The 23,330-nt window shown below is 36.9% G+C and overlaps 1 protein-coding gene across 2 annotated transcripts in view; it reads left to right on the top strand.

Moving 5' to 3' along the window:
• Positions 1-380: 380 nt before the first annotated feature.
• LOC127944393 (cytohesin-3) overlaps positions 381-23,330 on the top strand; it is a 39,855-nt gene continuing 16,905 nt past the window's right edge. Inside the window, exon 1 of one of the 2 annotated variants that reach the window (XM_052540289.1) lies at positions 381-672. In XM_052540289.1, coding sequence (XP_052396249.1) covers positions 654-672 — 19 coding nt within the window. In that variant the 5' untranslated portion in view covers positions 381-653. Of the gene's footprint in view, positions 673-18,084; positions 18,149-23,330 lie in introns of those variants that run through there. The other variant, XM_052540282.1, reaches the window with a different exon arrangement.

The following is a 23,330-nucleotide window of genomic DNA, read 5'->3' as shown; positions in this document are numbered from 1 at the left end:
TGATTGGCTCAAAGGAAGGCGTTTATAAAGTGAAGAACTGTGATAAATATTTTATTCTGCTCTGTTTTAATGATTTACATTTCACTTACATTTCTTCTTTTCTGTTTTGTGTATGTGTGTGTGTGTGTGTGTGTGTGTGTGATGATGCTTTGTCAATATCATATGCAAAACAGCTGTGCCAGTAAAGCACTAAAAAAGGTTTTTCTTTTTGAGGTCCATAAATGTTAAAAACTGGCTTCAGGTCAGTTACCAAGCAACGTCAGCAGTGCCTAATTAATATTCATGTTGCAATCCTTCGTCTTAGTAGGATTGGTATTTTGGCGCGTGAGGGGCGGAGCAAGTGTGATGACGTGTGTCGGTCGCTGCGAAACAGATGCCCGTGTGTCTGAAGCGCTTATTGCGCTGGATGTTACTGATCCACGCCAGTGAATACACCGAGAAGCGCTGTATCCCTTCATTCGCTCAGAAACACATCGGGCTGCGGATTTAAACTAGGATTGAGATACAGTATCAGTTTATGCCGTCTAATATTCCGTTTGAAGCTGGACCTGTTTGTAAAAACAGCATATTAAACCCCTCATTGTAAAGCACACATCTGTGTCTGGAGCGCGTTCTCATCACACCGTTTCATTATTAAGCTTTTATCTGCTGATATGGACGAAGATAATCAAGGTAAGACCATCAGGGTTATAATGCAAGAGAAATATGTGGATATACTGTATGTGTACACATGATGATCATGTAATGGGTTAATATTGCATTAGACTGAGATGTGTCATATCATTAAGATCGAAGAGCATTTCATTCATTATTTAGGTGCATTAAAAAAATATATCTAAAAAACTCTCTGAACTAAGACATCTATGGACACAATGTTCATGCTTATTATTTCAAAATTTCAAAACCTACAAAGTGTGTCTATGTCTGCAGATAACAAGATAGTTATAAATATATATATATATATATATATATAACTGCTCTGTAAAATAGTGTTTTTTTTAGAGTAGCACACTGCTCATAACATTAAAGCTCCAAGACTCATAGGCTATACTCAAAATTTCATATAGCCTTATCTTAGACTAGACTTTGTTTGTCCAGTGCAAATGAATCTGAATCAGCATGTGAAGCACTGCTCTTTCTTCCAGTCAAATGACACACTCCAGCGACTGTAGCTGTAAAGATCAGTGATATTAATTTTTTTTTGAGTTATCAGATGAGAACACAACTTGAAGTGAATTGAGCTGAATACTGACACGGTTGCCTTCTGTAGAGCTTCTTTAGAGCTTAATCGAATTTGTGTCATAATTGATGAATTGTGCAACATCAACTCTGTTACTGAACTGAAATGAATCAACAATGGACTCGAGCTGAATAACAACATCAATGTCTTCAGTAGAGCTGCTTGAAGCGGATTTTAATTTGTTTCATAATCGTTTAACTTTTTTTCTTTTTTTTTTTCTTTTACAGTTGTTGAACTCAACTGCATGACTGGAGCTGAATAGTGACACTGTTGTCTATTTAGAACTATACTTCACAGCAGAATTAGAATTTGTTTCATATTTGAAAAAGTTTGCATCATTTATTCTGTTATTTTCCTTTTAATCACTGTGAAGCTGCTGTACTGTATACAGTTGATCCTTTTTATTTACAGATTGTAAAGCACTTTGTGACTTCTTGTCTGTGAAAGGTGCTATATAAATACATTTTACTTACTTACTTATTTACTTACAGCACATAACATATACAGTATACATCACACATGGATCTTACTGACCAAACAAAGATAAAACAATATTTATCTGAAATATTTTGGTCTCTAGATGTGGCTTGGATCCCCCTGCTCATTTTACCATCTGACAGGTGACCTGAAAAGCCTAAAAAGTGTCATAGCACACCTGTCCTGAACAAGCTGCATGATTTGAGGTTTTGTTTTTGTTTTGTTTAGCACATCATGGATATCCATGCACGTGTAGTAATATTTCAAGATATGGTCTTCTCACTGAGAAGAAAAAAACTAATTATCATATTCAAAGCATATGCTCAACATAATGCTTGGCCACAATGCGGCGGGTTCACACTGAGGACTAGCTAACAGTCAGAGCGCTGGTGTGTTTTGACAGTGGTGTAGAGGCAGCAGCAGACTGGATTAGACTCAATGAGCGCTGCTCTGTTCCATGCGGGTTCCTCTGCTAGCACTGGGGCCCCTGCTGGGGGACAGTAATCAGTGCTGTGGTCCACTGAGGGAGATCCCACCAATGAATTCAACTGGACTGAGAGGCAGCACCTTGTCACATGCGCACTACTATGAATTATGACTGTTAAAAGTAAGACTCATTTGAAAATACCAATGAAAGAATGTTTTCATGAATCGCAAACGAAAGAGTCTTGTGACAGATTGTAGCTGATTATAGATTCTCAACTTTCAGTAAATGGTCCTCATCCTGTTTACAAAATTGGAGACCCGTTTGAAACCCTGATTTACAAAAGTCACTAACCATTTTGTTGGTGCTTTGTAACTTGATAAACTTTCTCATGAGTACTTCCTACAATAATTTGGTGACCCATGTTGGATAGTTGAGCTTGATGTGGACAGTTAATGATAATTATTTATTTTTTATTCATTTAAAATAAATAAATAAATGCAACAAAAAAAGAAAATATATAATATTAAAATGTAAAAATGCAATGATAATACTTAAGTGGCTTCCCATTGTGCAATAGTAAGGACCCAAATAATGTTACTTCTTGGTTGTTAACGAAATTTTGAAGTTGAAAAACTTAAATAGTATTGTCTTGTTAAAAGGTACTCCAATAATCTTTGTTTTATTAACTTAGATAAATTATTTTTTACAGTATTGAGTTTATCCAACATGATTATATCATAGTTATCTTGTGTTTCTCACTGTAAAGAAAAAATTATAATACAGAGATTTATGCCCATAATACTTTGAATATGTATAATTTGGAGACCACAATCTACCATATTCATAGAGAAGTGCCACAGAGGATCTCACTGGTGATTTTGTTGGGTTTGTTTGGCTCATACTTAGAACTAGAGTCATATTTAGAGACCAGAATATGTTAAAAGATCTAGATTTCTTTAAGAATCCTTAATAATGGTCACCCAGAGGATCTGTTGGTTAAAGTGTCCAGTACAAGTACCCCTCCTGTACAAATCAGAAATACCTTGGCTTCTGCATGGGTCACTTTTCATCTGATGTAGATCTCACTTATTAAGCTTTCAGATTCATTCACGCTCTTCCCTGTTGAGTGAGGACCCTGAACCATGCCTATTTTTGACCTTGATGTAGTTGAAGTTGTCTTTATACCAGAGAAATGTAAGCCTTGCGTCACAGTGTTGTGCTTATGGCAGCTGTCATTATATCACATTTGAAGTGACACAGTCATGTTCTGCTGAGAGGAACCAGGCAGGATTGTTTTATGTGTTTTAAGTACACTGAGTTTTTTTGCTGTAGGGCATTGGGGTGTTTCTGTAAGCATGATGTATGTTTCATTTAGCCACATGACGTCAGGAGGGAAACCACCAGCAATGCAACACTGTGAAATAACATCAGTCTACACCCAGCAGTGACTCATGACTCTGAACATGGCCTTGTTTTGAACTCATCTCTGTTTCCAACACCAGTGTTAGGTGTGATTAAATGATGTGATAAATCATAACAAAGTGTGGCATGTACGTGTGCAGTGTCAACATAGCTACCATGCTATTCGAGCCTGACAGACGTTCTGTGCCAAACTGTCTACTTTCTAAATAGGCAACTAAGCATCCTAAGGGGTTGTTCACACAGAACATGTTTCCAGATACACGTTTCCATTGTTTTTATATGTAAACATACATTAGAAGGACATGTAATACTGTTGTGCTTGCGTCTTATGCAGCGTCTCACATAAGAACCACGTTTTTAAGATGCTGTGTCGAGTTGGGGGCCAGAAGGTTCAAAAAGAAGGTTTATTTGCATGTATGGCTACATTTACACCACAACAATGTAGTCAAAAATGTTTTAAAAAAGTTTTATGTAGACACCACAACGTTTTCAAAATAATTTGCATTTACACATATCTGAGAAAATGGCCAAAAACGCTGTATTACATATGCCAGGCCAGTAGTTGGCGCTGCCATCTTGTTAGTTAACAGTACCTGTAGGGAAGTGGTGATTATACAGTACAGACCAAAAGTTTGGACACACTTTCTCATTCAAAGAGTTTTCTTTATTTTCATGACTATGAAAATTGTAGATTCACACTGAAGGCATCAAAACTATGAATTAACACGTGGAATTATATGTGGAATTATATACATAACAAAAAAGTGTGAAACAACTGAAAATCTGTCATATTGTAGGTTCTTCTTTTGCTTTGATTACTGCTTTGCACACTCTTGGCATTCTCTTGATGAGCTTCAAGAGGTAGTCATCTGAAATGGTCTTCCAACAGTCTTGAAGGAGTTCCCCGAGAGATGCTTAGCAGCTCACCCCTAAACCATCTGGATTGGGTTCAGGTCCGGTGACTGTGGAGGTCAGGTCATCTGGCGCAGCACCCCATCACTCTCCTTCTTGATCAAATAGCCCTTGATGACTTCAGTGTGACTCTACAATTTTCATAGTCATGAAAATAAAGCAAACTCTTTGAATGAGAAGGTGTGTCCAAACTTTTGGTCTGTACTGTATGTTGTTTCATGATGCGTCTCCACTGTTGGTTGTAATATTGGTGAAGTAAATCCTCACTTTGCTGAAGAAACGTTTGCAAACTCTTGAGGAACAACAACACTAGCATGTACTCCACCATTGTTGTGTATGTTTGGGTGCGCTTGCTTTTAAAATCAACACGTACTGCACATGTCTACATATCTAAATGTACTCACGCGCATGACGTCACTTTTTAAAAAACATGCACTTTGAAACCCACTTTCAAACATATGTGTTTTCAGTCCCCAAAATTCCATTGTCAATGTAAACGACCCCTAAAACGCGAGATGCAGCATGTACTTTATATAGTCAGTTATTTATCTGAATAAATTATGATTTGTAACGTTATATTTTTAATGTCCTGATTAAGCAACATCTATTTCAGACTCTCCAAGATCGCGAAAGTACGTTTACTAGCATTATCGTTTCCATGTGTAATATTGTATGCTAAATTAATAATTAATTTAACCGCCGTTTAAATAATTAACATACCTGCTTCAAAATGAATGCTGTTAATGAAATCATTGTTGAAACATTTGCCGAATAACAAATAAAAACACTATACCAATATGATATAAACAATAAATAACTGCACAAGGCAAATAAAGGTATACAAAGCATAAATCTTTCTCCAGATTTCAGAATGAGCACTTTGTAGTTTGTTATATATATGTTGAGGTCATGTCTGATGTTTATCATGTTAGCTACTGTAATGAACGTAACGTTAGCTTTTTAATAAGTAGGGGAAAATCCTGAAATAAATAAAAAAAAACATTAACATGCCTAGGGTGTTTGCATTGTTAGGTGATGTTTTCTCATTTAAATTTAATTAAAATAAAATGTCCTATTAATTCAATAGAACGTTTACGCACACTAGGGATTACCAATATGGCGGCGCTGTGGCTTCACTTTAATGATGTCATGAGCAATCCAGTTCTATGTTATAGATCAGTGCACAGAATGCCTGTTTCCATGCCAACTTGCTACTGTAAACAAAAGCTTGCGATGCTTGCCCTGCATCCAGGGTCTTGGTCCAATGTTTTGGAAATGACATTAATGAGTGGCACTATGTATAAAAGTTTAAATTCTTTTAACTTGACATGGCATCTTACAAATACAGCGTTCCTGTGCGAGATGCTGCAAAAGATGCAAGACGTAAAGCAATATAGTAACAAATAATGTTAAAAATGGTTTGGGTCATTTTTGGAGCTTTAGCTTTGTCTAGAAGTGTAGCATAATATAGGCTTTTTCTCAAATTATTAAATTATTACACATGCAGTTTTCAGGGCGTCAAATTTATTGGCCACATGGAAAATCAACTGATTTGTTGATTTGTGTCAGTGGACAACCAAAACAGTGATATAAAATGGTGATCAGATTCAAAAACTAAGATATCTCCTATCCTATATATGCACATTTTAAATAACCAAAAATGGATAACACTTTAGGGACCAATTCTCACTGTTAACTAGTTGCTTTTCAGCATACATACTACTAGAATATTGGCTGCTTATTAGTACTTATAAAGCACATATTAATAGCTTATTCTGCATGACCATATTTTAGATCCCTTAATCCTATCACATACCTTCATTTAACAACTAACAGTTAAGAGTTGACGGAGTCAAAAGCTATAGATAGTAGTTAGTTAGAAGTGAGAATTGGTCCCCAAAAGAATGTTACCAAAAATGTTGTATACTAACCATCTATATTAAGAAAACTCTTGACTCATCTGCTATCTTGCATGATGATTTCTGCTGAGCTCGTCGTAAACCATTGTGGCATGGCTTCTTTGTGAAGGATACGTGCGATGCTGCCTAAGCTCACTGGTCTTTGGAACAAAGCTTACTAAAATACTCAACTTTGTCATCAGCATACAATGTGAGCAAATGCAGTAAGGAAGTATGCAAATGTAAATAACTGCATACCCTTCAAACTAACAATCTGACATTTTAACCATTTAAGATATCTTACCAGCATGGGTCCAAATATTTAAAAAATAGTTGGCTAATTCCTCTAACTCTAAATTAGCTTATAGTACAGATCAAAAATGAGAAACACATTTGCACAAACAATACGGCAGTTTCAGGAATTTACTTTGGCGCGAGGAAAACTGAAGACTCTTTCACCCCCTCATAAAGGAAACCAGACTGCAGACGAGTCTCTGGAGTGTTGGAGCATGTGGCGAAATGCATTCCAGCGAGAGAGAGCCACTCTTTTGAAGAGCAGTATTTTTGACTGGAATGGGATGCGGGAGTAGAGTCGAAGGGGAATAGATTATATAAGGGATCTCAAATTGTTCAGGCGGATGAAGGATCAGGAAAAGGTGTATCCAGTGGTTTCGGACAACAGGTCTCTTTCCTCTAGCGTGGGCTTCCACTCTCCAGCATTTGTCCTCAGAAAGAGGCTATTGAACAGAGAGGAGCTAAATGCTGTGAACCTTTTAAGAGTTATAGTCTTCTCATTTATTGTCATGCACAACACAACCATTGGCAGAATCTTCTCAATGTTGAGCAGTTCAGGCTTAAGAAAGATTCACTGTAAGGTTAAAGGGATAGTTCACCCAGAAATGGAAATTCTGTCATCATTTGCTCACCCTCCACTTGTTACAAACCTGTATGAATTTCTTTTAGCCGTTGGACACAAACGAAGATATTTTAATTTTCACTGTTTGATGGTAGCCACAGACTTCCTCGCTATATAAAAAATACTATGGAAGTCAGTGGCTGCTATAAAATGTTTGGTTATCAACATTCTTCAGAATATCTTCTTTTGTGTTCAACCTGCTGAAAGAAATTCATACTGTTTATATACATATATATGCCAAAACTATCTAATGCATCCTATAGACTTACACTGAAGAAGGGACCTGGGTTGATAGATCAGAATTTCATAAGTGTGGGCTTATTTCTTGCACCAATAAGTAATAACCAAGTATTAACCAATCAGAACACCCTAGCGATTGCATAGCAACCTGCTAAAACCTAATTTCTTTGACCAATACGTAATAAACAACTAGAAATCACTTTCACAATGACACACTGGGAACTGCATTGCAACATACTAAAAAACACTCAGAACAGTTGAGTAATACGCAAACAGCTGATGACATCCTGGCAACTGCAACAATACACCATGTTAAACCACATCAGTATCACTTTTACATTGTAGCATTGGGTTTTGTGTGTGTGTGTGTGTGTGTGTGTGTGTGTGTGTGTGTGTGTGTGTCTGTGGGGGGGATTCTGACACCAATGAACTCAATGAAAATTGAGTAACTACAGGATTAACTACAGGTTACTTTGTGTAATGCAGGTACATTCTGTTTGTCTGTATGCAAATGATGCAGGTTAATGATCATAGTTGGTCAATAGTTAATTAAGAACTACAATCCTTCTTGTGTCCAGCATTTCCAGCAAATAACTTTGCGTCCATGTGCTGCTTTCCTGGTTTGATGTGGGATTTCTGTTGGCGATGCACATTTAAGAGGCTGCATCATTCAACATTCATACTGTTTGACACGCAGCTCCACAGAGATGTGTGTGTGTGTGTGTGTGTGTGCGGTCACACATGTTTGGCCTATACGGTCTCTTTATCGTACGCTGTCAGTTTTGATGAAGTATACAAAAAAGAACAATCCTTTGTCAGTGACTTTTTAACCATTTGACATTCAGCTCTGCTTGATCTGCCAGACATATGTATGTGTGCACATGTTTTCATGTGTCTGTTTAAAACAGAGATCATGCAGGTCATGTGCTGTATAGGCACATCTAAAAATAGGTTAGAGGTAGTAATCATAGCCCAGGTTTTACAGCCCTGACCCACATGTACATACAATGCATTCATTGTACTTTTGCAAAAAAAAAAGCATCTAAACCTAACCTTGCTCAGTATTTTCTTGGTTAACACTGTAAGTACATTGTAAATCCGTCCAGATTCTCTGTTTAAATCAGTGGTGACACTTTAGTTTAGGGTGCAGTTCTCACTATTTTCTTGTTGCATATTATCATGCATATTACTTGCATATTGGCTGTTTATTAGTATTTATAAAGCATGTATTAATGTCTTATTCTGCATGAGCAGATTTTAGATCCCTTAATCCTACCACATTCCTAAACTTAACATCTACCTCACTAACTATTAATAAGCAGCAAATTAGGAGTTTATTGAGGCATAAGTTGTTGTTAATAGTGAGAATTGGACCCTAAAAATAAAGTGTCATCATCAGTGTATACACACCCAAAAACATCATATAACATTAGTCAATCAACCTCAACACTGAATTTAACAGTAAGATAATACGAAAATTGTCTCTATTTACTCACGGTTACATTGCAAACTCGCTTTCTGCATGCACTTAAAAAACAAAAGGAATATTGATCATAAAACTAGTCTGTGTTAGCTGTGCACTATATTTCAAGCCCTCTTTTGCCAAGCAGTAGTTGTGTCTAGTGAATAAGAAGCCACTGATAATCTTCCCCTCCAGTGAACTGAACTGAAGAAGCTGAATGGATCGGCTTTCACCAATCGACACTCAACTAAAGCTATTCATTTGCACCGATTCTTGAGAGGTCTGTCCCGGCTTGCAACAAACCCCTTATGTTACGAAAACCCATAGTTGTCATTTTAAAAGGGGGGGGGGGTGAAATGCTATTTCATGCATACTGAGTTTTTTACACTGTTAAAGAGTTGGATTCCCATGCTAAACATGGACAAAGTTTCAAAAATTAAGTTGTACGTTTGAAGGAGTATTTCTGTTCCAAAAAAGTTTCGGAAAGTTTTTTTCGAGTATGGCTCTGTGTGACATTAGATGGAGAGGAATTTCCTTATATGGGTCCTAAGGCACGTCTGCCGGAAGAGCGCGCGCTCCAGTATAGCAGAGCACTGAGAGCATTGAACTGAGTAGGTGCGTCCACAGTGAAATCTCCACATCAGTTGGCTGTGCATACTGGCACATCTTATGGCAATTTCACATTCAGTCTGGACAGACAAATGAGCTGATGCTGGAATGTGTCTGGTACAGATCTAGAGTGAATGAGTTCAACTAGCCCAAAGCAGCATCTCTGTATATAATTGGCTGTGGACGCGTGGCAAACCCAGGTTTGACATCATTTGTAAAGTGTAGCTGGTTAAATGGGTCACAGCTCATATTCTTGACAGCTGCTCTGTGAGCGTGAGTCAGTGCACAGCTGCGAGCGAGGGCTTCACCTGTGTTACGTCACCAGCGACCCTTCAGTCATCACTTCATTACTGGCAACACTCTGCTGTGGCTGGAAATCACCAATTACTGTAGATTTGAATGGTTTCTGTGCTGAGCTGTTTATTTCAGTTACAAAAGAGGCATCTTAAAACCTCCTTCACATCACATTTTAAGTCAACAATTTTAACAATGCATTTACTGATTGTTGTTGAGGTCTGAAGCAGAATGTGAAATTACAAACTAAGATTCCTAGATTTCTTAATAGACTAACAAATTTCCCTTTATTTCACAACCTCTTCCAGGTTGTAGCTCAATGATTTCATAATTCTTCCAAGTGGTTTTATGAAATGAGGATTTAGATTCATGAACATTCCTTAAAATGACATTCCAAGTTCACACTAGGAGTACATTTTGACAGCATCTCAGATTCATTGTATAATAAATCTCACAGTATAAATGATAATATCCATAACTTTTCTCTTTTAAAACGTTTTAATTTGTGTAATGTGCCACCCTAACTAGTATATGTTATTGTAGCACACCTTCATTCTTGTCCTTTGTTCCAAAAAGGTTTTTTTTTTGTTTGTGTGTTTTTTAGATCTTTATTTTTTCATTAGAGAGAAATAATGAGATTGAGGTCAAGTGTGAAGACTGCAAGAGAAATACATTTCTGTCTGAACCATGTGGTCACAAATACTTTATCAGAGATCATACTATTATTACCATAAGGGGATGTAATAAATGGGGGCCCACGACAAATATAGGATATTCTCAGAAAACATTTAGGAAATAAGTAAATGTTGTGTTTTTATTTAAAGCTATTTAGGTCGTTTTTATGGTATAACCCAGGGGTTTCCAAACATGTTTGTCTGCCAAACTGCTTAACCTACATAAAGTATGTTAATCTTTAAATAATTTAAATACATATTTGCATGGTTGTCTGCAGCCGGTTAAGGTTTGCATGGCATGCAAGTAAACAGATGAAATAGGTTTTGCTAAGTGTTTTATTTTGTTTATTTATCAAAATAAATCGTTTTATTTTTCAACATATTTATGTAAAGACTTCACGAATTGGCCAAAAAAAATATATAGTGCCATTTTTATGTCATATATTGTTATTGAAGTCTGAACTGAAGCGCTTCTGTCGACGAAAATGTCAGAGAACTCTAAATCAAATAAATATTAATGTAATACTAAGATTAGATTAAAAATATTAGCATTAATCACACAAGTAGTAATTCATTGGGAGCCACACAATCGCTATTGTCCCAGAGTTTCCATTTGTAAAACATTTTAGAGATGATTAAAAATGGGGCTCAGATTATCTTCATTTAAACAACTCATCACTGGCCCGGTTCTCCACAGCTGGACAAACTCTCCATAGTTTATAATTAAATCCCAAGGAAATTCAGGCTAAAGGAATTCAGTTCACAAGGAATGAATAAAACAGTGTCGGAGCAACTGAAGGATTTCTTATGGTGCAATAATAAAGAGCTGCCAGGACCGGACGCTCAGCTCTCGTCGCCCACGTTTCAAACATAATAATGCGACAGAGTGATTTTGTCTGTGCATTCCCCTGTCATAGTACACCCCCTCCCTCACATCCAGATGTGCTGTCTGGACAGATGGGGCCAGTGTAAACAGGTCTGTTAGGTGTCCGGCGGTCCGGTTTGTCTCAGTCATGGCTCTGTATCAATCCAGCTCTAAACTCATTTCCTGTCTGAGTCACTGCAGGCCTCAGAGGTTTCACTGTCTCACCCTACGGGCGGCACTGATGCCCCGAATCGCACTGCACCTCAGATTGGCCTTGATGGAAATAGAGATTTTATATTTGATTGGAATAATTACATCGAAGGAGATGAGAAATGAAATCCTGATGATAATCTGGATTTAATGGTGTCACTCAGAAATGTTATAATCATTCAGAGACACTGTATTAAACAGATTAAAATTTGACCCACAACCAGGTTAGATGATATCCAGGCAGGTAAAACTCAGGTCCCTCTAAACTTAGTTCAAGTTCAAGTTCATTTTATTTGTATAGCACATTTACAACAGCCACAGGGTTGACCAAAGTACTTTACAGTAGAGAAAATTATAAAAACATAGACAGAAAGCAAACCAGATAAATATATGGACAACCTGTTTTTTTTTTTTAATTACAGAATAACAGTAATCAGTATATTAAGGAAAACATATAGGTTTTTAGTGGGGACTTAAAAACAGACTGAGAAGGGGTCATTCTTATTTCTAAAGGCAGGGTATAACAAAGTCCACCCCTTTACGCTTGAGCCTGGTGTGTGGATCTACCAACAAACCTGCTCGCAAGATCTTAGGCTTCTAGACGGAGTGTATAAATGAAAGAGTTCAGAGAGGCAGACGGGAGATAGGTTATGTAAAGATTTATAAACAAAGAGTAGAATTTTCAAGTCTATTCTCTGATTAACCAGCAACCAGTGTAGAGATCTGAGAATTGGAGAGTTGTGTTCATGTTTGCGACACTTCACAAGAAGTCTGGTATTTTGGACTAGCTGAAGGCTCGCAATCTGAGATTTAGATATAACACAATTGCAGTAATCCGGCCGAGATGCAACAAACGCACGAACAGCCATTTCTAGAGGTTTGGGAGTGAGAAAGTCTCTGATTTTAGACAGTAGATGAAGTTGATAGAAACTGGATCCAATAACAGAGGAAATATGTTTTTCAAAAATAAATGCTAGTCGATAAGAACACTTATGTTCTGCACCAGGGAAGATCTAAAAATGGGGTACATACTGAGAATCCTAATTAGAACTGAAAACAATTACTTTGCTCTTGTCTTCATTTAGGAAGAGGAATTTTTGGGGGCCAAGCCACTCTTAAACCTCGTCTGCATAGAAATGAAAAGAGACACCATGTTTCCTTAGAATAGAGCCCAGAGGTAGCATATAGAGAGAACATACAGAATGGGCTAAGACGGAGCCTTGAGGAAGATGCAGGGGAAGAGGTAAAATTACCCAGCTTGCCAAAAAACTTTCTGTCACACAGTTAAGAACTGTAGCTTTTAGCCCCACCCAGGACTCTGGTGTGGATAATAGTGTGGAGCGGTCTTCTGTATCTAAAGCGATAGATCTAAAAGAATAAGAACCACAGAGTCTCCAGAACCAGTGGAGAGATAAATATTGTTTAACACTCTCAAGAGGGCAGACTGAAAAAACTCATAAATACAAAGAGATTAGATAAATATGCAGCTTTCGCAGACTTAACAGCAGTTTGGTAAGATTTAAGAGAGTCTTTAAACATTTGAAGAGAGATATCTAGCCAGTCCTTCTTCCATTTGGGTTCTGCTTTTCTACAGTTTTGTCTTAGAAGATGGGTATCAGAGTTTTGCCACAGTTCAGATTTTGGTTTGTGTCTATGAGGCTTAAGGGGGGCAGGTACATTTACAACCTTGAGCCAGGCAGAATTCAATAAGCTAGGATGTTGATCAGCGTCCAGTTCAGATATTGGTTGATCCAACTGTAGCTCTAAACAAAATTCAGCAAAGCACAAGTTGGAGTTTGAGCTAAACTGTGGAGAGTATTACTTCCTGTTTCTGTTCTGTAGCCAGGCATATGACTATTGACTTAACCCTCTGGAGTCTAAGGGTATTTTTGGGGCCTTGAGAAGTTTTGTCATGCCCTGACATTTGTGCTTTTTTCAGTTTCTTATAAATATCTAAATGGGTAAAGTCTAATATCACTGTAATCAGCACAAACTGGGCTATAATAATATGTGAAAGGCATGCATGTACATGATTGTATTTTTGAAAGACATTGCGTTGTTTTCATATGGATTACTTTATCTCAGAATATTTGTTTTCGGCAGCACTTGTTTAGTTTAAAAGTAGACATTCCAGGCTTTCTATAGATATCTCTCTCATGTCTCTTCTTTGAGTACTCACGGAGTTACAGTTCATTTTAATGAAATGTTTATACATGACGATGAGCGGAGACAAAGACTGTAGACAGCGCACCTTGTTTGTTATCTTTATTTTATAAGTGCACAAAGGTTTTTTGTTATTATGTCTGTATCCAAAAAAAATAGACCCTTTACAGATTCGATTGATGTATTGCTCTTATCTGTACGATTAAAACTGAAAGTGTAATTTAAGTTCTTTTCGGGGTTATCAGGAGAAAATGACTCAAAACGCATATATGCGTTAATCGACTCGAAAGGGTTAAAGTCTGGTCCTTTTTGCAGGTTATTCATATATGTCTTTACTTTCTCTTAGTATTTTTATATAAATATGGAACGAGATTATCGAGGAACACTTTGGATTAGGGACCAATTCTCTCTGTTAACTGTTTGCGTACTAGCATGCATATCACTAGCATATTGGCTGTTTATTAGTACTTATAAAGAACATATTAATATATTAGTAGCATGAAGCCACCCCGTCTCCAGACCCAGAGTCGTTTCACCATAACCACATAGTTATCTCATTAAACAAAGTCGTTTTTATTTACAAATTAGGCGAAAAGAAAAAGAGGGGTATCAAAAACAGGAGGGGGTATTGCCAAAAAAACACACATAATCAGTCTTACTGATTATTACCATGAATCCATTTTCCAAACCGTGTTTTCAGCCTGTCCTGAATCACTAGGGTGCACCTATAATAAGTGTTTATATTCGGACTATTTTAGATTGCTTCGGGGGTACCGCGGCGGAGTAACCCAGTACCTTTGTGATTCTTCATAGATATAAACAGAGAGAAGTAGTTCCAGCTACGATGCTCTTCTGCAAGACGCAAGCAGTTCTGTTTATTAACCGCTAGAGCGTCAAAAGTTCCCTACCGCAGCTTTAAACTAAAAGAAAAGAGAAGTACAGCAAAATAAGCTAACTCCCTTACTAACTGGAAAAGAAAACTGATAAAAAAATCTGAAAAGGTACAGAAAAACACGGCTTTTATTCCTTATGACCTGCATTTGTTTTAATTCCCCAATCAGACATGGACTGGCAATTTAAGCCAGTTCTTTATGCATGATATGCTTCTGAATTAGCATGAATGAAAAGACAGATGTTAAAATGGCTTAGATTTAGTTGTATTTCTTCTAAAATAATAACTTGACACAATGTTCAGCAAAATGCTGTCAGCTGGTCCATCTTACTTCCATCAGGTCCACAGTGTCTGTTAATCTAATGGCACAACTTGCATATTTATCGTCCTCATGCAAATTGTGTTAGATATGTGCTGCACAGAATCTCACGGAGCTGGTGCTGATCATTTATACAGCTGTACTGAGCTTAAACTTTACTCACATTATTATCCCAGATGCTGCAAAACAGCACCAGCAATCAGATGCAGGCAAACCATGATTATATGAGAAACCACACAGAGCCTCTGCCAAAACTACTAATCTAATTTGTGAATGGGAGCATGACACAGGATGAGCTAAAAATAGGGGCATCAGGATATTTTCTCATCTTTTTAAAACCATTTTCAAAAAGGACTCAAGATGTCGGCGTGAAATGCAGGTGATGAATAAAGCATTGTGTTTCTTCTGCAGTGAGGTTTTATTGAGTTACGTGTGGAGTGGGTGAATTCAATCAACCTGGAGGTTTCGTTTGTGTTTCGTTCTTAAATATATGAAGCACCTAAAGGAGATACGCACTGCTGATTTTCACACAGAAAACAAAAACAAAAATTTGGCATCATGGATTATTAATACAGGACAGAGATGGAGATTGTAAAATAATCTTAGTGGCAGGAAAGGGTCAAGTTGTGTTTGCTAAGCATCATCACAACTGCTTGTAGTTAGGGTTAGTGATTTAAATAAACTCCGAACCCTAAGTACTTTAGCCGTCCCGCACCATTTGTGCTGCAGACATGAAGGATATTCCATTTTGTGTGGCTTGTTGTGTTATTACTTTTCTTAGCACAAGCTCATACTCTTTATGTACCTGTCCTTACGCAAAAACTTCACTCTTCATCACAGTTGTAACCCAGTGTAAGTGAAACTGTTCAAAATATTATTCCACACAAGCCAAAATGTTACTTAAAGGTCCCATTTTTTGTGCTTTTTTGAAGCTTTGATTGTGTTTACAGTGTGCAATATAACATGTTTTCATGTGTTCAAAAACACAGTATTTTTCACACAATTCACCTATCTGTATACCTCTGTTTTCACTGTCATAAAAACGGGCTGATGACTTCTTGTGTAATAAGTTACAGAAACTGTTAAACGCACCAACTTTAATAATAAAATACACTTACAGGTTGTGGTCCATAAACAACACCTTCTCCAAGACAAAGAGGGAACTGCTTCATCTTTCAAGAATAATCTTTTTGTGAATCCGGCATTAAACTGATTGAGATTGAGGAAGCTGTCCTCAGCAAAATGTGCTGCACATAGTTTTACATGTGGATTATAATTTTCGGGAACCGAGTTAAACATAAATTGTAACCATTAATCTCCAAGTACAGCGTCCCTGGGAAGGCCAAACAAAGATGATTGGACTCTGAGATGAAAATAACAGCGTTTCAACGACATGGCGACAAACACAAACGCAGCTCTTCCTCTTCTCCGTTGGAGCGCAACAAGACCACACCCCCTTTTTTGTGTATTCATGTGGGCGGAGGTTAGTCAAAAAACAGTTTTAGTGATGTCATTACTGCAGGAACTAGAGGGGTGTAGTCTAAACTCTAACAACAACATTACACACTAGCTAAAGTTTGAAACATGGGATCACGAAGAACGGGACCTTTAAGTAATTTTGCTTTTTACAACTCAATTTAACCATAGAAAAAAAAGCTAAATTAGCTATAATATACTAGATCTTTCATTAAGATAAAACTAAATATATTTTGTTAGTCAATATTTAGTTTACTATAAATAAAGATGACTTTGAAAAACCTTTATGTATATTGTTATGTCTTTTTAAAATATGCATCATATTTTAAATACTAGAAAAAAAGAAAAAAAAAAAACCCATAAGAAATATGCAGCTAGTCAGCATGTGTTCTGCAAAACAACAATCCAGTGTCAAAACTATTTAAACAAAACTGTGTTATTTGCTTTTAGACAAACTGAACAGCAAAAAAATGCACTTTAAATAAATGACATGGTTGTTTTTGTTTGTTTGTTTGTTTGTTTGTTTGTGGTGTAGTCCTGAAAACAAACATAACTTGCCCTTGTTGTGTGTCTATAAATAAAGTTTGTGACTCATCATTGAAACCAACTCAGATTCTGGTGCCACTCCCAATTGAGTGTAAAAGTCCCATTATGTCAAGTTAATTTGATGATATCCATAGCAAACAATTGTGGATTTCACTTTTTTTTAAGGTGTCCTTGTTTAACAATACATATAAATACAATTTCATATTACTCAGTACTTAAATGTACCTCCTATATGCTTAGGGTTTGGCTTAGGGTTACTTGCATGTAATTATGCAGAATTAATTGTTGTTATAATAGTAAGTACATGTAACGTGTATCAAGGACACCTTAAAATTGGTTACCCAATTGTGTCAGTATGAGAAAACTGAGTTAAGAGGTTGCATCACAGTTAACAATAACTAACATCATTTCAGCTCCAGTAACTATATACAATAACTTGACCATATAATGGTATCATTTTGGTGTATTTTGCTATATGATTGCTAGGGTGTTGTCGGAGGTTGCCAAAATGCGTTGCTGCACTGAAGGTGTTGCGATGGAGTAACTATATGGTTTACTTTGCTAATGTAGTTGCAAAAAAGGTAACAAGTGTTTTTTAGCATGTTACTTTGCGATTGCTGGGATGTTTTATGTGGTTGCTAAAATTTTACTCCTTTAAACAAACAGCACTAAATCTAAATACAAAGCAGGTTGTCTTAAAACTTAATAAACCCGTACTGTCTCCATCCACCATCTCATGTAAGATTTGAACAAACTCCGCGCCACACTTCCTGATGAAACTTGAGCTCGGTGAATACAGTATCTGTTTATGAGTTTTATCATCGAGCTGAACACTCATGATGGATGAATGCACTGATGTCATTTCAGAGCAGAGGTGGTTGAACTGGTTTTACCTGCACAGTTGGTCTGTAAAAGTATGCAAACTATGTGTGTAGTGTGTTCTGAGAGTAGTGAAATAAACACAGTCTAGCCGACACATCGCTCCTGTATCTGAGCACTTCAGTTTTCCTGGAGAAATCATTCTTCTGACAGTTTCCAATGTGGTCTGCTTTGAGAAATGACTACTATGCTGCATAAACAACAAATGATATGGGAAGAGAGTGATGGTACGTACTGCATATACTGTGAGATTCAAGATGTGCTGTGCACTTACAATGATACAGAATATAGAAAGTGTTTATGTGCTTGGATTTGAGGAGAGAACAGCATTATGCAAGCTTTAAGTCACAATATGGCTAATGTCGGCGTCTGGATGCGATGGGAATTCTTGAGCTGGTGAATTGGTTCACCTTTTGATATTTCGTTGGTGGTGTTGTTCACGAGAGGCAGGGAAATTAAACTGATGATGGGAATGGGGTTTATTCGTATGTGAACTGCATGTCCCGTACCCATACACTCACACAGTCGTGATTTTATATCTCACTTACATCACGAAAATCTGAGAAAAATGTCAGAATATCGAGATAAAAAGTCACAATGACATTTTTTTTTTTTGGGCAGAAACAGGCTTCCAAAGTTGCCAAAGATGTCTCTGTCTGGTTGCTAGGGTGTGCTGGGTGGCCACATTAAATATTATATAAAACATAAAAAAACATAACTATTATAATACCACTATTTTACTGTAAAATAATTTAAAAGATTAAGTATTTAACAGAAATACCATTCATTTTACAATTCCATTAAAATCACAATACCACGCCAAATCATTTATTATTATTATTATTTTGTATAGCACTTTCCACAATACACACAGTTCCAAAGCAGCTTTACAGAAGATCATGATGTCAATATTAACTCAATTAATGTCTAAATGCTTCATAGTTGCATTTAGCAGATTACAGCTGGGCAATAATTCAGTTCGCATTTTGCTACAATACAAGCAATCAAACAGTTGAGATTTGCTATATAGGATCTATTGCCATATGTGAGTACTGAATGTAGCCTGAAAAGATGGACATACTTATATTATAAGTATGAGCAATGGATACAATGATGCTGGCCTTATTAGACTCCAATAGTAAATGCAAATTATAATGATGTGCTGCTCGTATCGGGCTTGAACTGACGTACGTGATGGTATTTAAATTCACACACTTGACACTCCAATGTCACAAGGAAGAAAACACATTTTTTGGCACACAAGTTTCCTTTTCCCCTTGTTGGGTTAAAGGTGATGTTTAATGCATTAGAGCCACAGTGATATCAAATTACCCTGTGCTTCCTGTGCGTGCGCTCGCTAACACACAGTGGGGGTTTGTCACCGAGTGCAAGGCCAACAATCGAAGACATTCGGCTCTTTATTCCAGCATGGGAATTCTCTCAGATGATGTAGGATTTCTGTGCTGTAGACGTAGGTTTGCCTGTGGGGGATCACTCAATAAATGCCGCTTTATGCACGCTGTCAAAGAGAACCCAGAAACCATTGTGTGCAGCCAGCACTTGGTTAGTGTCATCATTTTTGTCTTTCTGGAAAACATTCATTGCTTCCATGAACCCTTGTTTTCCAAGTTCCCCGTGGCCGCTGTCACCCCTCTTCAGACGTCCCAGACCGTCAGAAAGCTTTCATGTTTTTTGGCCTAGAAAGGGTTTTAACAATTGAGAACTGAATGTGGAGGTGAAAATGGGAGATGAAATTCAAAGCAGCTTAGTGGAGTGATCCAGATGGGATTTCTCTTCCCAAGCTATGGATTCAGGAAGCTGGCAGAGAGCAGAGGAGTGTTACTGTCTGCTGCAGCAGAAATACTGAAGTGACCTACTTCCTCTGGCTGCTGAATGAATCTCAGCCATCTTCACGATGAATCTGAGGAGCCTGTTGGTGAACTCCAACACTGCCGGTGCTTGCTTTTACAGATTTCTTTGTTTTAATACTGTTTGTCCAATATCGTTGCGTCATATTCATTTATTTTTTCATTATTATTATTTTTGCCCATTGTACACAGGCCTGAATAGCATATAATTTTAGGTGACAATAATGCACAAAATAGTGAACATTCTTTTTCTTGTTTTAGAGACTGTAAGATAATGCATAACTACATTTAGCACATTACTGCATAATTACTATACTGACTGCTACATAACTTAGTTCAAGTTTACCAGTGCTTTCATTTCATTGCAAATGAAATTGATATATTTGATTAATTTCATATATGTATTGTATGCATTTGAGCATTGGACTCAATACAAGAAAACAAATTACTTTTTCAAGTAACTAGAAAAGTAACGCATTACTTTTGAATTTACAAGAAAATATATTTTCCATACAAGTGATACAGTTATTCACTGACACCTTAAATTGTTAGGCTTATGAGTTTCACTTTTAGTGTGAAAAATATAAGTTTTAGATTTTTAGTTATTAAAAATTAATAAGCAAACCCATCAGCATTTTATTATCATATTGGCTTTTTATTAGTACTTATTAGGCACATATTAATGCCTTATTCTGCATGACCATATTTTAATGCCTTAATCCAACCACATATCTAAACTTGACAACTATTTTACTAACTATTGATTAGCAGCAAATTTGTAGTTTAATGAGGCAATATTCGAAGCTAATGGTTAGTTAATGGTGAGAAGTGGAGCCTGAACTAAAGTGTGATCATAGTAACTTTCCCTAACACTGCATTTGAGTGAGCTTATTAGTTCTGTAAATGTTTCATTTCCATCTTCAGTATGTTTAATTAAAATTATCATATTGTCTTTATCACAATATCTTAATCAGAAAAAAAAGAAAAACAGAAACAATCAGAAAACTTTCTTAACTGAAATCTTATTAAAGATCTTTTCATATGATGCTGCTAAAAAGAACATTATCTGGTGTATTTGGTGTAATGAAATGTGTTTATGAAGTTTAAGGTTAAAAAAGCACGTTATTTTCCACATACTGTACATTAATGTATCTCCTCTAGGCCCAGCCTTATCCCCGGCTCATCGATCTGAAAAGCGAGGTGTGCTCTGATTGTCCAATTATCCAGTGCGTTGTGATTGGCCGAATACCTCAAGCGTGTGACGAAAATTTTACGCCCCTTAATATACTTTGATGCCCTGTCCAGCCTGAGCGATGAGACATAAACATAAAAGCTATTATAAACATGATATAAACATGATTTCTAGTCGTGTCCTCTTTAGGAAGGCCAAATAAAGTAGCTTTGCTTTCTTAACGAAACAGTGTCACACCGGCCGGCGTCCACTGTGACGATTTCTGGCTGGACTCCGCTTCGTCCACGGTGAAAGCCAATCCAGCGATCCACAGTGCAAAGTTAAATTATTTCCTCAGCTCCAGTCATGATGAAGCGGATATCGTCCTTTTTTGGAAGGCTAAACAAAGTAGTTTCGCTTTCACATTGAAACACACAGCGTCTATATGACATTGTGATGTTCTGTCGATTTGTCCTTCGCTGTCAGATTTTCCTGCCTCCCACTAAAACAGTTGGTAGTACAATTGGACAACAAAAAATGCTACTGTAAAGTTATGGTTTATTAAAGCATACACCTACCCCAGCCCTAAACCTACCCTTACTGCAGATACATTAAATATCGTTGTTTAGCATGAGAAAAAGGACGCGATATTGATGTGCGCATGCGCAGTACACCCGAGTAGGAAAATCTGACGGGTAAGATAAAATGTCAGGACACCGGCAGTGGTGACAACAATAATACAATGAGAATAAAAGTTACACCTTCTTTCTTTGCGTGAACATCTGGGTGGCATTATGCAAAATGTCACACATAGTGATGTAGAGATGTGTGGGCGTGTTTAAATGAACCATTTTCGGGGGATGTGGATGAGTCTTATCTTTCATAAAGAATATCTCTTTGGATTTGAGACTTTAGTCTTTGCATCTTTACAGATCTTCTTTATGCACCAATAGCTTGTAACACTCCAAAGAGAAAGGAAAAACTGAAATCGCATCATATGACCCCATTAAAACACAGTGTGTATTCATCAGAAATGTTGTTGACTAGAATAACAATGAACTCCGCTCCATCTGAAAGGCCTGTTTACTTGTTTATTGTGGTTTATTTATAGTATCCAATTCCCTGTGAAAGCATTGGAAAGGGAAACAGGGTCTGCCTGATGCTAATTACAGAGACATCCGGAAGTCATCACTGACATGCACAATGAAAACATGATGCTTATTTTACCAGATGCACGGTATTCAAGTTTAAGGTTCATGGCTCTTGTTATTTCTTTCTCTCAGTCTTGATGGCACACACTTAGACCCTTCATGGACCACCTGATGCCTTTTGAACACTTCAATGACAAGTTACTGAAATTGTGACCACCAATTTGTTTGGCTAGTACTATACAAATTCAATCACTTCCAAATCACTAAATCACTTAATAGTTCTTTTAACAATACAGATTGTGTCAAAGCACTATTAAATTATAGTATTAATAGGAAAATAGTGTGTCAATAATGCAAAATGACAATAATATTTCAGTTAAAGCCAGTACATCATGTGTTATGGGAAGTGTTCCCAGTTCTGGTTTCCCTAATTAATGGATAAAAAAATCCTAAAATATATTTGAATATTAGAAATGTTTTATTGTGCTATGTGTAAGCCAGTCTAGATATAAACTGACAGAGTGTATCTGCCTCCTGAACAATGTTAAGTAGGTTTCAGTAGGAGTCAAACCACTTTTTTTTTTTTTTTTTCAGAATTTAGCAGTAAGAAATTACTTGTCATCCATTTTTTTTAATCGACTATGCATTGTGCTAGTTTTTCAAATTGGTATGTTTCTCTGAGCCACGAAGAAATATAGAGCTGAGTATCATCAGCATATCAGTGAAAGCTAACAGCGTGTTTCCTGATGATATCTCCCAAGGGTAACATATAAAGCGTGAAGAGTAACAGCCTAGTACTTTTCACGCTTTACATGTTAGCGTGTCCAGCGTGATTCTGTAGTGCAAATCTAAAGGACAGTCAAGAACGGCAGGGAAGTGACATGAAAATGCCAACATGCTGGTTGTAGTCCATCCTTATTGCATTTATACTACACACATACAATACAGAACATACTTTTTAACAAACTCATTAAAATGTAGTGGCTACTCTGACTCATGAAGTCAGACACAGGCGGCTACAATGAGTGCACTTCTGAACCAGTCTCAGGGTTTTACAAAGTTATTGAGGTTCATGACCTCATATCCGTGAAAACTAATGGGAATATACAGGTGCTCTCAGGGTTATAAAAACAGTAACAGTTGTTGGACACATTACATGTCAGTTAATGTCAAAGTAGGAGGTTTTTGGCAGGGGTCTAGCAACTATTATCATTTAGTT

This window comes from Carassius gibelio, chromosome A3 (assembly GCF_023724105.1).
Source record: "Carassius gibelio isolate Cgi1373 ecotype wild population from Czech Republic chromosome A3, carGib1.2-hapl.c, whole genome shotgun sequence".
NCBI classification, from domain to species: Eukaryota; Metazoa; Chordata; class Actinopteri; order Cypriniformes; family Cyprinidae; genus Carassius; species Carassius gibelio.
The sequence above is the reverse complement of the archived record's forward strand: the minus strand, read 5'-3'. Positions and strand labels throughout refer to the sequence as shown.